The sequence below is a fragment of the Schistocerca serialis genome, chromosome 2 (assembly GCF_023864345.2).
Source record: "Schistocerca serialis cubense isolate TAMUIC-IGC-003099 chromosome 2, iqSchSeri2.2, whole genome shotgun sequence".
In the NCBI taxonomy this organism is placed as follows: Eukaryota; Metazoa; Arthropoda; class Insecta; order Orthoptera; family Acrididae; genus Schistocerca; species Schistocerca serialis.
The window spans coordinates 129,475,838-129,493,339 of record NC_064639.1 but is presented as its reverse complement, the minus strand read 5'-3'; the positions used below and the strand labels follow the sequence as shown (position 1 = coordinate 129,493,339).

Here is a 17,502-nt window from a genome sequence, read left to right as displayed (position 1 = left end):
CACGCCTAATATGTTTCAAATTTTAAAGCTACAAATATCGTTCACAAATCTGTGGCAGGAAAGCACACAAATACACATATTTTTTATACTTCCTCTTTCATGAAACAAAGGGCTACATACACAAAACATTACAACTGTCCCCATTGGTAAACTTTTGAAGTACATCATGAATGAGAGTTTGAAAAATATTAAATAACATTATTAGTTTATGTGTGGTATGTAATACTATTTTTATTTACATATTCTACATTTTTCACATGTATAATTTTATGTACAACATCATTTCGTGTGTCACAAAATCTCACATGTACAGTTCTTCAGACATTCAAAGACAAAAATGAGAACAATGTGTAGGTTTTCATAGATTGAATAAGGTTTCAGGATCTGAAACTGATTTTTCAGCTAATGGCATGCAAGACAACCTCTGGTTAGCTTTATCATATTGCACGAACCGCTTGTAATCTGTTGCACATGAAATGTTGATATACTGTATACAGAAAAAAAAAGAAAAAGAAAAAGAAAAAAAGAAAAAAAAGTGAAATATCTAATAATACTGTGGCAGTGAAAGACACTTAAAGAGAACCACTACACATGGTACCAGCTATGAGAAACTTTCCAGTGGCATGATACACATTCCAGTTACATTAATGTGATCACTGCCTTAGTTTGACACCAACATGTAATAACCAATTACAGATGGCAGCACTAGCAGTGGAGAGTACATAAAATGTGTCATGGAGGACATGGACAACAGTGCAATTCATTGGTGTACTGTGGAAACAGAGAGATTTATGCTACGTCCAAAAACTATGAGGCATAGGGGACAGGGGTGAATGAGGCTGCAGAGATGTGTATGGCCAAATAGATGTGTAAATGTTAAGCAACTGACTATCCACATGAACCAAGGGTCTACCAACACTGTCTCCTCAACAGCCGTTCAGCAAATTTAACTGCTAAGGAGCCTCTGCAGCAGGTGTCTGGTTCATGCACCCATGATTATTGCAGTGCATCAGTGAGAAAGTCTGGAATTTGCACACTAAGACCACTACCGGATATCTGCTGCACAGTGACAGGTGGCCTTTTCAGATGAATCATGGTTTACACTTCATGGGACAGGTGGTCACTGGCATGTACAGTGTATAATGTCTGAAAGCAAATACCCTGCAACAATTGTCGGTAGGATCCACACCAGAGGAGGGAGCATTTCCATCTAGGAATGTTTCTGCGTCATCCCCTGGGTGATCTCATAATTCTGGAAGCCAAAATGGCCATGTGTATGCATCTATCCTTTGAGACCATATCCCCCCTACATACGTTTGTCTTTCCTCAGGATTGATAGCATCTATCAGCAGGACATTGCAACATGTCACACAGATTGCAGTGTAGGTGCATGGTTCGAAGAGCATCAGGATGAGTTTATTCCAAAAGTCCCCAGATTTAAACCCTATCAAGAATCTGTGAGACCATCTCGATCACTTGATGGGTGCTCTACCGAGATACGTAGTGCAGCAGGCAACGGCACTGGAGTCGGCGTGGCTCTACATCCCTGTTAGTACCTTCGAGAACCTCACTGACTCTCTTCCTGCATGTCTCACAGCAGTCCATGCTGCCAAAGGTGGTTATTCAGGCTTTTGACAGGTGCTCACATTAATGTGACTGGACAGTGTATTTCCATTGTCTTACACACTCTTTGTATTTACATATAACTCACTTGCCAGCTATGGAGGACACTGAAATCAACTGAGAGAATGAGGAGACAAGTGGAAGAAGTTGGGGGAGAATAAGTATGTGATAACTTAAATGTTTTCCCTTAAACTAATAGTGATGGTAAGAATAAATCACTGTCTGCTACTAACCTGCCAGCAGGTAATACACAAGCCGGAAAAGAAACCTCCACAGTCCCATAACATAGGCAAATCCATCAAGATACTCATTACTTGGCATCCAAGAGAACCACTTGCTGGAATGATCCTGTAAAATATGAAAAATAATGAGCTGCTAGAGTAATCCATTTCAGAAATTTCCATACATTTAACGAAACCAGAATTTCACTTTTTTTTTTTTTTTTTTTTTTTTTTTTTTTTTTTTTTTTTTTTTTTTTTTTTTTTTTTTTTTAAAACAAGTGCAACAAGCAGCAGTCCATGATGCCTCACACAGGTATTCTCATTTGTGAAGGAGCTATTTTTCTGGAATGATGGAGGTGTTCAGTCATCAAAAGGCAAATCCTTTTTCATAGTTATATAGTTAAATGAATTGTTACTTTTACTTCTTAAATTATTAAGAAGTCATATTAAATATTACTTTCTTACAATTATCTAAGATGCTGTTCCATTCAACCTTTCCTGCTTTCTCTCTTACTGGACCTTCTGTTGGCACCACATCATATTTTTCTCCTGTACTCATTGCTTATAACACTTGATTTGCAACAAGAAGCAGTGATTTCTCTCAAGTAGTACAACCGTAATAATATACCTTACCTTTCTAAGAACTAGCTTATTATGGACTCCTATATTGTCTTATTAGCTTAATCAGAAGTAACTCACCAGATATATTACAGTCATTTACATCTGATTCTAGTTTTTCCCCTGTTGTTACTACTATGATTACTGCAGTTCATCAGGAATGTGTTATTTATGATCAGACATGGGAAAATCAAACATACTGGGAAAAGTAATGGAATTCTAGACAGGCATAATTGATCTCAAATATGGTATGTGTTATGGTTTACAATTGGTACTACAGGTTTTTACTGCAGAAGATGAAAAACAGGAACTTCTTAGACTGAAATATGTGTAGAAACATACAGTTACAAAACAAGTAAAACAATCAAGAATGGCAGATTTTCTACTTGTGGAAAAATGTAAAGAGCAACAGCTAATATCTGACATTTGTTATCAAATAAGTTATTGACACATTCAAAGGTTCTCATTCATTTTGGTTCTTCTATGTAACAATTAGTGTGCATCAAAGGCTAAGTGTCAGACAAAAAATTTAAAGGCCTGGGATTAAATCTTCATTAGATCCCAAGATTTCACCTATCACTTCTCTCCCCACTGGTAATGAATTGTTTATGTAAAAAATTACCTAGTTGCACCATGATTAAGCTGAAAGTCCCTCCATAAATGGTTGAGTAAGTCATTTCAAAGGCACACCACCTCCAATACAACATGGCCTAGTAAATCACTGTGGTATTCAAATCAACCAGTTCTGAATCAGGGGTTTTTCCATGGGGAGGAGAAAAAACCCTGATAACCACTTTCTGGCATCAGCAGTACAAACCGGAAAAAATAAGTTCTGTTAATGAAGCCATGTTATCCCTTCACAAAGCTATTAATAAAAAAAACCAATGATTAAAGTGTCTTCTGTCACAGTACATGAAATTGAGAATATAATTAGAGAGATGAAGAGCAAGAATTCTGTTGGCATAGATAGTATCTCTTCAAGATTACTGAAGGAGTGTTATAAGCTGATAAGCAAAATACTGTGCCACAGATTCAATGAATCCATCCAGCACACGATTGTTCCTGAGAGACTAAAGTATGCTATTGTCAAACCTCTCTTTAAAAAAGGCGATAAAGCCAACGTTACCAACTATTGGGCTATCTCCCTTTTAACGACCTTTTCTAAAATTCTTGAGAAATTAGTTCAGAAAAGACTTATTGAACACCTCATGCATTATAAGGTATTAAACAGTAGCCAGTTCGGATTTCAACAGGGTGTATCAACAGAACAAGCTATTTTTTCCTTCACCCATCAAATCTTAGAGTCTTTTAATAATAAATTATCTCCTGTTGGTATCTTCTGTGACCTTTCTAAGGCCTTTGATAGTGTTAATCATGAAATCCTTTTATCAAAGGCTGAATATTATGATATAAGTGGCGCAGTTGGCTCATGGATTAAATCCTACCTAGCTGGAAGAGAGCAGAAGGTCATGTTGAACGACTCTGAGGGGTACTCTGTGTCATCTAGCTGGGGCTCTATTGGCTGTGGTGTTCCTCAGGGCTCTGTACTTGGCCCCCTTCTCTACCTCATCTTTATCAATGACCTTCCCTTGCGTACTAGCTTTAAAACTCACTTTACTCCTTTTGCTGATGACACCTCTATCTTCATCAACAAAATTCCCAACCTCAATCTTGAGGAATCGGCCAATATTGTCTTTAGTGAAGTATGTAATTGGTTTGTAAATAATGGGTTATCACTAAATGTTAATAAGACCCAGTTTGTGCATTTCCAAGTAAGGAAAAAAGTTGAGGATCAATTAAGTATTATATTGAATGGTAGTGAGTTACTACAAGTTGAGTCAACCAAGTTTCTGGGTGTTCACATTGACAACAGTCTAAAATGGTCTGAACATATTTTGCACCTCCACAAAAAACTCAGCTCAGCAACATTTGCTGTGCATATTATTTCCACTGTATGTGACTGAGACAAAACAAAAACTGCTTATTTTAGTTATTTCCATGCATTATTGCTGTATGGTATAGTTTTCTGGGGTAATCAGCCACTACCCAAAAAAATATTCATTGCCCAAAAGAGAGTTATTAGGATAATGAGCGGAGTCCAGCCTAAACATTCTTGTAGGAACCTTTTCAGAAAATTAGGTGTACCGACAACTGCATGACAATATATCTACTCCCTGTTATGTTTCATTGGTAAAAATGGGCAATCATACAAAACCAATGATTCATACCATACCCACGATACCAGGAGGAAGATGACCTCCATTATGAATCAAAAAACCTTACTATTGTACAAAAAGGAGTCCATTACATGAGCTTCAAGGTGTTCAATGCTCTCCCACCATCACTGAAATTACTTATCCACAAGCTTCCCAAATTTAAACAACAGCTCATGTCATTGTGCATTACGATACTCACAATCCCTGTTAACATTACTGTGTCTTTCATTTAGCTATTAAGATCTACCATATTTTTAATGTAATTTTTTCTATACCTATTAATGTGTATTTTGTCTTATACCAGATATCCCCTTGCAAGAGGTACTTTTATGTATTCCTTTTGTATTATTTGTAATAATTCTGACATGTCCTACATCCATGCGGATGCCTCACAGTATTGGATTTATGGGATATAAATAAACAAGTAAATAAATAAATAACACAGAGGAAGATAGGCAATTTAAAATAGAGTGAAATTTGCCAGATAACCATGGGCTGAAAATGCACTGTTGCAGAGCTGCAACAATAAATGGCAGTCAGTCAATGACAAGGACGTGAAATTGTGTGAATTCAGCCTAAATTCCCTAGCTAATACCTGTTATGCCACATAACTCAGTTCCTGGTTACACTGGTTCAAGGTAATTGTTTCAGTTGAACAGCCAAAGCTAAGAAAATTCTAAATTCCCACTCAACGCTGGCTTTATTACATACAATTTTTCTGTCACATTTACTGGGTAAAACTAGGCTATTAAATCAACTATATTAGAAGTTCTGAAATTCTGTAATGTAGTTAAGACAGCATCAGTTTCTGAATATACACAGGATTTAGTTTATTTTTTGTCTCAAATGCATTTGTGAAGAAGTGAATTAAAAAAAAAGGCAGAACTTACATTGCAGGAACAACTCCTTGGGTTAGAGTTATATTAGGTATAGTTTTGCCAAAAACTGGTTAGGGATGGATAGGAACAGTGCCTGTTGTGTATGGATGCAGGGAGAATTGTTTACTGCCTGTAAGTAGCTGTAAGGTGTGTTAGTCATGGTCAACATGCTTCAGGCTGTTGCGCTGGGCTGCGGTGGCATTGGGGTACTTGAGATGAATGCTTTTGCACCCCTGGAGCCTATAGTTTCACCTGAATCTCTGATGTCTTAGCACCTTCAGATTCACTTGTCCTGGCCAGTTGACACTTACCTGACAGTGAATGGCAAGGTTATGGAAGTAAAAAAGGCTACTGACTGCACAGCTATCCCCCTACATGTTAAAAACAGAATTGAGGTATTGCCCAATGCTGAAAGTATAAGTGGGATTGATCTTCCTGAAAGTTCCAAACAAGCACAGAGGATGAGACTACTTGTCCCTGGGAGCTCAAATGTTAAGCAGGTTTTTGTATCTCCACAGGCATGACAGTGCCATGATATCATCACTGTCAGCACAAAATATTAGTATTCTTGCTGATAGTGGCTTGTCTACAAGCCAGGGGAGCTGAATCTGCGAAGAGGGAATGAAACTTGCTATGCGAGTCAATTGAAAGGAGAGCAGAGAATACAAACACCACATAGAGATGAGCTCGGAGCAAGCACAACATCACTAGTGTAAACAGCTGAGTAACTAAGCACATGGAAAACAGAGCACAGTGCAAAGCGAAGACCAGGTCCGTGATAGTTGATGTCCATGTAAGAACTGGTGGACCAGGCCCACTGCTGCTGACAGGGAAACACGTGGGTCAGTGGCTCTACCCATGAAACACCTTGTGCATGCCCTCCGTGTTAGCATTCTGCCCTTTTCTGCTGCAATACCCAAGCCAGCTCACCTTCAACAATTTGATATTCACTGTTGGGAATATCCCTTGAAAAGGCCACATAACCTGAAAATGGCCAGGTTTGTGCCGCAACCTCTGGCATGAAACATGTGAATGCGAGATACCCTGGCAGCAGATTGACCACCAAAGGAGACAAAATTAGTGCAGCTTCTTGTGTGGGAGGGGTAGAACATTGCAGACACTGGGGGTAACGGTTGGTCTGCTGGCAATGGTGGGAGTAAGGTTCCATTCACTGGGGAGTGGAGGAAGGAGGGGACCCATTCAAATTCCATGGGCTTCACACTGGCAGTCATGGGAACTATCCCTCGTCATGCTCTATTCCACAGTGGAGGATGACAAAGAGCGGCATAGGGTGACATGCTGTCACAATTGGGAGTCTGCCTCTGGAACAAAGCTGTGACTGACCCCATTACCTGGTTGGCTTGGAGACAGCAGTGCCAAGGGTCCAACAGGTCACAGAAACATGTGACTGGAATGATGGATCAACTGCTCCCAACTAGAATCCATCATAAACAAATGTTAAACTTCGTGGGCCACCATGACATCCGGTAGCCACCCCTGCAGCTGCTCGAAAGACCAGGCATCACCACACAAGCTTGGCATTCAACAGTTGTGGCACTGTTAGTTTGGTAAGCCCATCCACCATGGCAAGGTTGTACCACACTAGATGGGAGAAATTGGTTTTTAATTGTCCTGATTCCAACAACCACACAAGAGCAAAATGATATTGGTTTTTAATTGTTTGGGGGCCAAAACTGCATAAAAAGCAAAAAGACATTGGTTTCTACCTGTCATGAGACTGGCACAAGACATGTTCAATATGCTGTCCATTGTCTTCTGCCACAGGTTGAAATTGAGGAACAGCATGTTCCACAACAGAACAGGGTGTCTCGGGAGTCACGTTCAGAAAGCACTATGCAATGCATGTCTTTAGTTCAGCTATGTTCATAATTGGACCACTGCACACAGCATCTTTCAGATAACCCCACCACCAGAAGTCACATGGATTAAAATCAGGTGACCTGAACAGCTAGACTTTAGGGAAATGGCAACTGCTAATACTAGCATTTCCAAAATGCTTCTGCAGCGGCTTCTTCACTGGTTGTGCAATGTGCAGGAGAGTGCAGTCTTGCATATAAATGATCCAACCCATACATCCGCAGTACTGAATGGTTCAAATGATGTTGGTGTGCAAAAGACATTTACAGTGTTTACCAGTGATGGTACAGGCAATAAGACCCACAGGATCCATCTCTTTAAAATAAAAAATATAAATAAATAATTATGGCCCTACAATAAATGTTGCTATCAAGTCACACCACAGAGTTATGTTTGCAGAATGAAGTGGTACTGGTTGATGTGTGAGCACATCCACACTACTGAATGGTTCAAATTATGTTTGCATGCAAAAGACATTAATAGTGTTTACCAGTGATGGTACAGGTAATACAACCCAGAAGACCCATCTCCTCAAAAAAAATTTGGCCCTACCATAAATGTTGCGATCAGGTTGCAACACACAGTTATCTTTGCAGAATGAAGCGGTACTGGTTGATGGGGGTGAGTGGATTTTCCATTGCCCATGTTCTGAAAATCCATGTTTTGACATGTCCTTTAATGTGGAAACAGGCTTCATCTATCCACAGAATGTTCCTTGGCCATTCATTGTCCACCTCAATGTGAGCAAAAAATTCTGAGGCAAACATTTATCTTACTGACAGATCAGCATGGAGCAACTCCTGAACATGAGTAATTTTGTATGGATGACAATGCAGCATATTTTGTAGAGTTTGAGGCACCATGCTGACAGACATGTCTAAAGCTTGGGCAATTCCCTGTGTATTGCATGTTTGCACTCCACTGCTCCACCCCTCCTGCAATACTGTGGCCTCCATCTTCTACTGATGTCAGATCAATTGTTTTCCTTCCTCTGCCACATTGCACTCCAAAAAAACCTGTCTTTTCATATTTTGTAATCTTTTTTTCCAGACACTTGGCAGACACTGTCCAATGCTTTTTTTAATACCTTTGTGTGTCCAGAACTTCCAAAGAGCTTATTGTCACTGTTCTTGTAACAGAGCTTCACCAGCAACACACACACCTACATTGAGATAGTCATGCCAAGTATCTCAGATGTGAATGAGAAACAGCAACATAACTCAAATCTTTAATTTTGCATATTCTGCCATTCACAGTGCCATCTAGTGGTAAAATGTTTGTTAAATTTGTTTTGTTTCCATAATGTTTCCTCCTTCTTCGATAATATTCCATTCAAATTTAACATCATTCTGAGCGGTAGTTGTTCTTTTACTGTGTTTTGAAACTGGAACTTTAATTGAAATCACCCTGTATTCTGGAAGTAAAATACTTTCTCCTTCATATTTCTGGCTGGGGATTCTTCAGGGATATGTCATCAGAAGGAAAAACAAATCTAGTGTTACATGAGTCAGGCAGTGGTAGGTAAGGGAACTTAAAAAGATACATGAATAGGTACAAGTTACATATATTGTGACTTAGTGAAGTGCTGTGATGAGAAGAAAAGAATTTTTATTATGTCAGCTAGCATACAGTGAAGTAGTCTCGTCAACAGTCTCAGTCTAGTAGCATGTGTTTGCGATCCTAAAAAATCTGGTAGTCCAAATCCATACAAAAAAGACAATAGGGGTGGTCATTATATTCTGTTTTAATTCTTAAGTAACCTCCCCCACTTGCATTTCCTTGTCAGGTGCCAGCCTCGTTTCGCAAACTGCCACGAGAGTACATCCTTTGTATCTGCCAACACACAAAGAATGACTGTCAGTGACAGGTTCATTGTTGTCTAGTAACTTGCATGTGTGTTTCTGCAAGTTTGAAAACGCAGATCTGTTTTCTCATTCAAATTTTAACAGTAGGATGGATAGGGAGTGTGCATGTAGTGTGTACAAGCAGGAGGAGCATCTGAAGATGCTGCTGGCTACAGGCAGTCACCTGCTGCATCGGCATAAAGCACTGGTGAAGAAACTGGCATGTTGCATGGGACGCCTCCAGTGTCACTTATTTCACCTACTGGCTTTGCTGCCAAGGCACCTTCTGGCATACCTGATGCGGGACAACCGTCCTCACAGCAATGTGAGTGGCAGGTTGTAACATGTACGTGCTGGACGGTCAGTGTGGGGATTGGCCAACTGGCCTTGCACATTCACCCTATGAGTGGACAACTGGCCACTCCTACAGTAGGATTCAGGCAAACATACATGATTCTAGTTACTGGGAGCTCCAATACAAGGGTGCATTATGGAGCCCTTTAGGAAAGTAGCATCTGTTGATTGGAATTATGCTTTGGAAATAAACATTAAATACAGGAAGCAAATGGAGAAAGAGCTAGTAAATGAAAGACTTGGAACAGCTGGTAAAAAGAAAAGGAACATATACTGCTGATATGGAATGTGGACAACATTGTGTTTAAATTTGGAAAATATTGTTCATCTGTGCTGCTACAATAAGACTATGTAATATCAACAAGTATAAAGTCTAAACTTTTCTGAAAAGCCCATGAAATGCAGCTGTATGCCATCATCAATGAAGGAACTTGAATAATACACAATGCCCAGATTACAGATCTGTGTATCGTAAGTCTGTAGAGTCATAATTTGAAGAAAGGTGAAAATGTAGCCCTCTGAAGAGCAGAAGCTCAAAATCTGAATTACAATGATCAGCTTCAAGTTTGTATGTCTACCCACTGTACGCCGTATTTTTCACAATTCTTTATAATATTGAATTGTTTGTGGTTCTGCTTTGATAACAACACAAGCATAACAATATGCTTATACTGAATACAACTGTCTCATGAAAAAAATATGTAGGACTGTGAAATACTTGTGTGTTGTTGCGGATAAATGAGGTCTGCTGTGATGCTATAAGCGTTCTTTAAAAATAGATTTAAAAAGTATCTAGATACCTCACATAACACAGAACTGACCACAAAATGTTACAAGAGGTGGATCTGCCACTACAAAAGGAGGTGGGGACTGTTGCCAGTCAAAAAGCAGTAACAGCAGAATGGGTCAGTAAGGAAAGCTCGGTAACTTCGAAAGTCAAATAGTCACTGGATGTCACCTGAGTACTCAATACATCAGGGATATTTCAACACTTATAAAGCTACTCAAGTAGAACATTGGTGAGGTTACTGTGAAATGGAAATGTGGAGGAACAACAGCAGGTAAGCTACGACCAGACAGACCTCATATCCTGATGGACATAGAGCATTGCAGAGGGTGGTTGTAAAATATCACTTATCAGTGGAAGGAATCACTTATGTGTTCCAAAGTTTTATCAGCAGTCTAGCTAGTACAATTAGGGGTGCTAGAGAGTTAAAACAAATGGGGTACGATGGGTTGGCATCTCCTCATATGCAACACATGTCTGCAGTCAGTGCTAAGTGAAACTTGAGGTGATATGAAGAGCAATGCCACTGAACAGTGGATGACTGGAAATAAGTGCTGAGACTGATGGATCATTCTATACCCTGTGGAAATCCAAGGGAAGGATTTGGTTCTGGCAAATACCTTGAGAACGTCACCTGCCATCATGTGCAATGTCAACATCGAAGCACAAAAGAGATGGTGTTATGGTATTGGGGTGTTTGTCATGGTTAGGGTATGGTCAACTTATTGCACCTATGAAAATGATAACTGTTAAAGGATATGAACATATTTTACAGCATCATGTACCGTATACAATAGAGGATCAGTTTGCAGATAATGATTGTTTGTATCAGCATGACAATGCACCCTGACATAAAGCACCATATGTAAGGAAATGGTTTGTGAACAACACCATTCCTGTCCAGAGTCTCAATCTGAACCCAATGGAACACATTTGGAGTGAGTTACCATGCTGACTGCACTAGACCCCAGCATTCACAATCAGTATATTCTCTGTCTTTGGCTCTCAAGGAAGAATGGGATACCATTCCTCCACAGACATCTAGACAGCTTATTAAAAAGTCCCCAGCAGAGTTTAAGCTATCACAAATACGAATGATGAACACACAATATGTTAATAATGCCCACTAATAGGTGTCCAGATACTTGTAATTGGACTGTGTAAGAAAAGGTATGCAGCAATTATTTGCCCATGTGATATAAACATGAAACTATGTCAATAACATACCACATTGTGTGGGAGTGATGTGGGATAATACAGCCTCAATAAACATCCTCCTTGAGAGTACCCAGTCATTATGTCGGTGCATCCTGGAATATATGGACCTGCAAGAAAAGCATACTTGTAAATACACATAAGTGTTAAACATTTTTAAATGTACAGCATATATTGAAAGAAACTGAGACTGATGTTATAAAGTCTTATTTTGTTGACAGAAATTACTGTTCCAGAAGTCTGTCACTAACATGAAAGTAATTAGTAGTCTCATTATTAGAGTCTAAATGCTGTTTGTATACTATTTTTAACTTTTGCTTTTATGGATATGAGAAAGCAGCATGCAAAGATGTGCATTAATCACTAGATATAGCCCTTGGTAATATTATTTTTTCATTACTTATTGTTTTAATTTCCATCATAGTGGAAACATTGAATCAGAAGTGGCTGCATAAAACAGCTAGATATAATTCACTGATGACAATAATTTATCTAGGAGGAAAATAATAGAGACTTGTAGATTAGAAATGTCTCTAAAATTTAGTAGAAAAAATACAAGTGTCAAAATTTAAATTACATAAATATGTCAAATATAACATTGGTAACTAAAGAACTAATTCAGGTGTGAAATAGGAGAATAGTTGTGCAGATTTTCTACTTAAGACTGGGATTACTCTCTGAATGCTTGTTGTGTCAACATTCTGTATTAGAACTAGTTGAAAGAAAGTGTTCCATTTCCCAAATGATTCACTCTTTGGCATTTATTTTTACTTGAAGAGTCCTGTCACAGTTCTGAGAAACATGTGTTTGACTCTCCGCATATTCCAGTAGATGTATGGATCTGCTGTAGGAATTAGCATAACATAAAACTATTTTCCCAGAAGCATCATACACCATTAAATTCTCCTTTAGGCCTTTGTATATTTCCACTTTGATGTGATTGATGTAATACAAATACAGAACCTCTTAAGACCAACAAGCACCATCAAGTTTTCTTTAATGCACTGGTGAATTTTATTTTTATTGAGGTAGGCAATTATGTGCATGTTTATCCTGTAACCACATACTGTGAAAAGCCTCAGCTTCAAATGACAGAGATATTACACTTCCCATTTTTGTTTCTTGGTGGTGCTGCTTGTGAAAAGTATACTTTACATATCCATTTTTGTATTGATATTGATATTCTGATGTTAGTTACATTTAACAATTTGATGGACATAAATTGTTGTTGTTGAAAAATTATGTAGTCAGCTTAAATGTAGTACAGCAGTGTGGATTTTTGTTAGAATAGAAACAAGGCCAAATGAATTGTTATAAATAGAACAAATAGTTTCATTTATAATACAAAGTTATGACTGTCAAGATGTAGATGATGAATGGTTAAATGGTAATAGCCTACGAGCTGCAATTTGAGCAGTTAACTGAAGTGGATATGGTGAAGAAAGTATGTTTAGCAGAGGAATAGAGCAAAGACAAGGAACCCATTATCATGCCTGCTGAGGCACTTAAATGCAGTGATCTTTTAGTAGAGTATGCAGGAGAAAATTCACACCACTATACCAATGTTTTGACTCTCTGGAAAATGAGGACAGTTGACTGGGAAGATATGAGTGAAAAACACAAAACTGTCCTGAAAGTTAACTGAAAGCATGTGATATGAAGTACAGCATGTTTCAAATACGTCTGTACATAATTTGTCAGTTTCTGGGTGAGTAACAAGCAAACGATACATGTTACTTTTTCAGTGGTGACATGTGACATTTTTTGTAACTACATAAATTATAAATAACAATGCGTAAGTCACCGAAGTGGCGTCAAATCGAAAAACTTGCACCAGGCGAGCGATCTACCCGATGGGAGGCCCTCGTCACATGCCATTATCATTATTATTATAAATAATTATACTGAGATTTTGGAGACTATGAAGAATTTTAATAAACATGAATAGCAAATTTCTGACAATTGTATCCATGTTGTCTTGGCTCAATATTATCCTGGATAGTAGGGATCTGGCTGTCTGCAAAGATAAGTCTTCTAGGTAATTAATGTTTAAAGAAAGAGAAAAATAATTTCAAAATTTGATTACATAAAATGATGTAAGATTTGGGTGTCTCTTAAATGAAATGACCTTGTGTACATTGGTTATTGTTTTCAAAAATTTGTTAAGACATCAGTACTTGAGTCAAAATTCTGAGATTGAGTACCTCGTGAAAAGAAAAATTTCTGAAATTATAGGTTGCATGTTGCATAGAACCCACAAATATATTATGAGTCTTTTATATGAGGGATCAGGTGACTTTTTGTGTTTCAGAAGATAATTTCAATTTCTTTGTCATTATTAGATGGATTAGGCCCAAGCAAAGACTGCTCACTAGGTGTTCTTACAATGACCAGTACCAACAGAAAATGCTCCTTTATCCGAGTTACAAAGTGAAGAGTTCCTTTTTTCTTTTCGTTTTTTAAGTGTGAATGTAATGTGATGTACCCTGTTAATACAGTGTTACAATATTATTGTGGTGAAATGTTTATTCAGAACATGAAGAATAATTTAGTATCCCAGCAGCAAATGACAAAGGTGTGTTCTGTACCACATTGTCTTCTCCATTCTGCCACATAGCTGTTATCCTGCTGGAATCATTGTTCTGACTTGTGTTTTGTTGCTCCTCAAATAAGTTACCTAGTAATTAATATCATAAGAAGATGTTCACTTTTGGTGCTAGAACCACATTATGCACCCAACCAGCAATCTTTGTTTGGGTGAACTCTACCTATCATAATCAGTAATCTCCACCAGCAAACCACAAAAACAAAATTTCAAGTGATCTCTGAGACATAAGACTTTTAGGATGGACTCCTGACGTAATGTGCTAAAGCAATATCGGAAAAAGTGATGAAAGGGTTGTCTGAAGGTGTGTCTGCACTTCTACAAGATTATGTGTCAATTTTGATTTCACCAGTTATGCTGTCCAATATGATGAAATCCAATTTACCTTAGATCTAAAGTTATGTTGGAATTTTGGCTAGAAAATTCAACATAAAAATGTAGGTAGCTCACCTATAAAATTTTCCTTAACATACATACAATAGAAGCACCACTTGCAAAGTGTGAGTATTATGTGATAATGTAATGGTTTACTATGTGTGACTGCAATGAATGTAGTTTATTATTTCTACTGCTGATAGCGTGATCAAAGAAGAGCAAGGCCGAGATTATTCACAGCATATATCCTTCTCCTTTTGCAAAGCACTAATGAAGCAGTCAGTTTTATCATCCCAGACTGTTTAACAGACAATCACCTGTAGTCTCTTCCTTTTTGAGTCTGCACAGCTCTGAAATTTCATACAGTTGATCTGTAGTTTACAAGTATATAGTAAACATTGCTAAGGAAAGACAATACATAACTGAAATTAAGTACCTTAAGACACTGTTCTTGGATGGTCGTTGACAACAAATTCAAGTAATTTTCCTGTAGTTTCCACAGTGATGAAAGGGAATTAGTAATATTTTTAGCTCACCAGATAAAAAGATAATCAGCAAACTTAATTTAAAGTTATTTGTTCACTGTCCTGTAAAACAATGGACCAGTCACAATGAAACCCCATTACAAATACTGTTCTCAAACAGGGGATGAATTAGGTGATGTTCATAAGCATTTGGAAATCGTCCTGACTACTGTCAAATTACTGGCAGCTCCCGCAAATTGGTGTTTTAGGAGAGCCTGTGAGAGTTGTGTACCATAGGTACATAAAGTACTATCCTCTCCTGTGGATCCTGTCTTCTTTGCATGAAGTACGGGATCTGCCATTACTTGTCCACTTGACTATAAGTGGCATGTCAAAGATAGGTCTAGATATTCTGTACTGGGTAGAGAGGTACAAGGAAAGATTCAGGTGCAACATCATGTCTTTCACTGAAACTGAAACTGAGTCATAAGGACTCATTTCACTTGTAGGTAAATGTATTTTGTCCTGAGTCAAGATGAGGAAAACGCAAAAGGGTAGTTGTCTGTTAATCACCAGCAGATCAAACATACAGTGAATAATGATATCTCTTAGGGAAGTGGCAGCAAAGGACAGGAAAGAACAGCAGGTGCACTCGCTGTGTTTGCCTGGGAGCCTCATTAAACTCATTGAGGAGGGCATTTCAGCAGTCATTGATGGAACAACCAACTGCAGATTGTGGTACACATTGTAACAAATAATGCCTGTCTTCTGGGCTCTGAGGTCAAGCTTGGATCATTCCAGTGACTGGCAGAGAAGGTTAGAAAGACCAGCCTTGGGCACAAAGTTTCAACGAAACTGACAGTTTGTGTCTTTGTCCCCAGAACTGATCCTGAGCCCCTGGTTATTGGCTGACTTACAGGACTGAACCAGAGATTTCAAAGGTCCAGTGACAAACTAGGTTGTGACTTCCTGGACTTGAACCATAGGAATGAGAACTGTAGGGCCCCTAAATGGCTCAGGTACACACTACACATTAGAAGTTGCTGTAAGGTGTAGGGCGCACACAGCTGTAGGAGACAAGGAAATATTAGTGTAAGATCCAAAGGAATGCCCCCTGCAGGTGAGAGAATTAAAATCCTAGTAGTGAACTGTGCAGATGAATATGCAACATAGTGCCACAGTTTTTAAGTCATCCTGAAAAGCAATGAAGCTCACATAATGCTAGGTATAGGAAGCTGGTTGAAACTTGAATTTGACAGCAGTGAGATTTTTGTGGAAAATTTAACAACAGGCTAATGGGAATTGGAGGTAGTGTATTTGTTGCATTAGAGAAGGCACTCAAATCCACCAAAAGAAACAGAAGCTGCATGTGGGATTATTTGTGCAACACACAGTATCAGAGATGGACATAAAATCATTACTGGATACTTCTATCAACCACCCAGACTCACATTCTGATGTCACCAAACCTTCAGAGAAAACCTCAGTTCCCTTGTATGTAAGTTCCCCAAACATATTGTAATCATTGGTGGAGACGTTAATCATCCAACAATCAATTCGGAAAATTTTAATTTTGTTTGTGGTATGTGTGACAAGACATCCTGTGAAACATCACTAAATACCTTCTCTGAAAAAGTACTTAGAGCAGATAGTTCAGAACCCCACTTATAATGGAGGTATGTTAGATCTAATGGTAACAAACAGACCTGACCTCTTTGAGGATGTGCACATCAAAAATGGTATCAGTATCCATGATACAGCTGTGTCAACAAAAATTACCAAAGTACAGAGGGTGATTAAAACAAAGTAGAAAAGTATGTGTGTTCAGTAAACTAGATAAAAAAGCAGTAGTGTCATATCTCAAATAGGAACTCGAAAATTTAGCTCAGGACAGGCGCATATAGAGGAACTATGGTTCAAATTTATAAGAAGAATTGACCATGCATTGGGTAGATATGTACCCAGTAGAACAGATTATAATGGGAGAGATCCTCCATGGTATACAGCCACTGTAAAGAAACTTCTAAGCAGGGTATTGTAAGATGACCTTTCACACAACCCACTGGAATTCTGGTTATGTATAAAGGTTGTTAGTGGCACCAAAGAAATCATCACTTGTGGATGAGACAGGAACTGAAATTGAGAGTAGCAAGGGAAAAGCAAATGATTTATACAGGAAAACCCTGTAGAACTACCCCAATTTAATCTTCATACCATGAAAAAGATGAGTGTAATAAATGTTAGTGTCAGTGTTGTTGAGAAACAGCTGAAATTGTTAACATTTAACAAAGCCCTACGACCCAATGGAATCCCAGTCAGATTCTATACTGAGTTTGCAGGTGAGTTAGCTCCTCTTTTAAATATAATCTATTGTAGATCCCAAGAACATAAGTCTGGGCCCAGTGGAAGGATGAAAGCACGGGT

At 38.4% G+C, this 17,502-nt stretch overlaps 1 protein-coding gene across 1 annotated transcript in view; it reads right to left on the bottom strand.

The window, feature by feature from the left end:
* Positions 1 to 17,502, bottom strand: part of LOC126456825 (platelet-activating factor acetylhydrolase-like) — an 84,167-nt gene that overhangs the window by 32,016 nt on the left and 34,649 nt on the right. Inside the window, exons 2-3 of the mRNA XM_050092627.1 lie at positions 11,647 to 11,744; positions 1,857 to 1,971 (exon numbers count right to left, since the gene is read on the bottom strand). Of these exons, the coding sequence (XP_049948584.1) occupies positions 1,857 to 1,971; positions 11,647 to 11,744 (213 nt within the window). The remainder of the gene's footprint in view (positions 1 to 1,856; positions 1,972 to 11,646; positions 11,745 to 17,502) is intronic.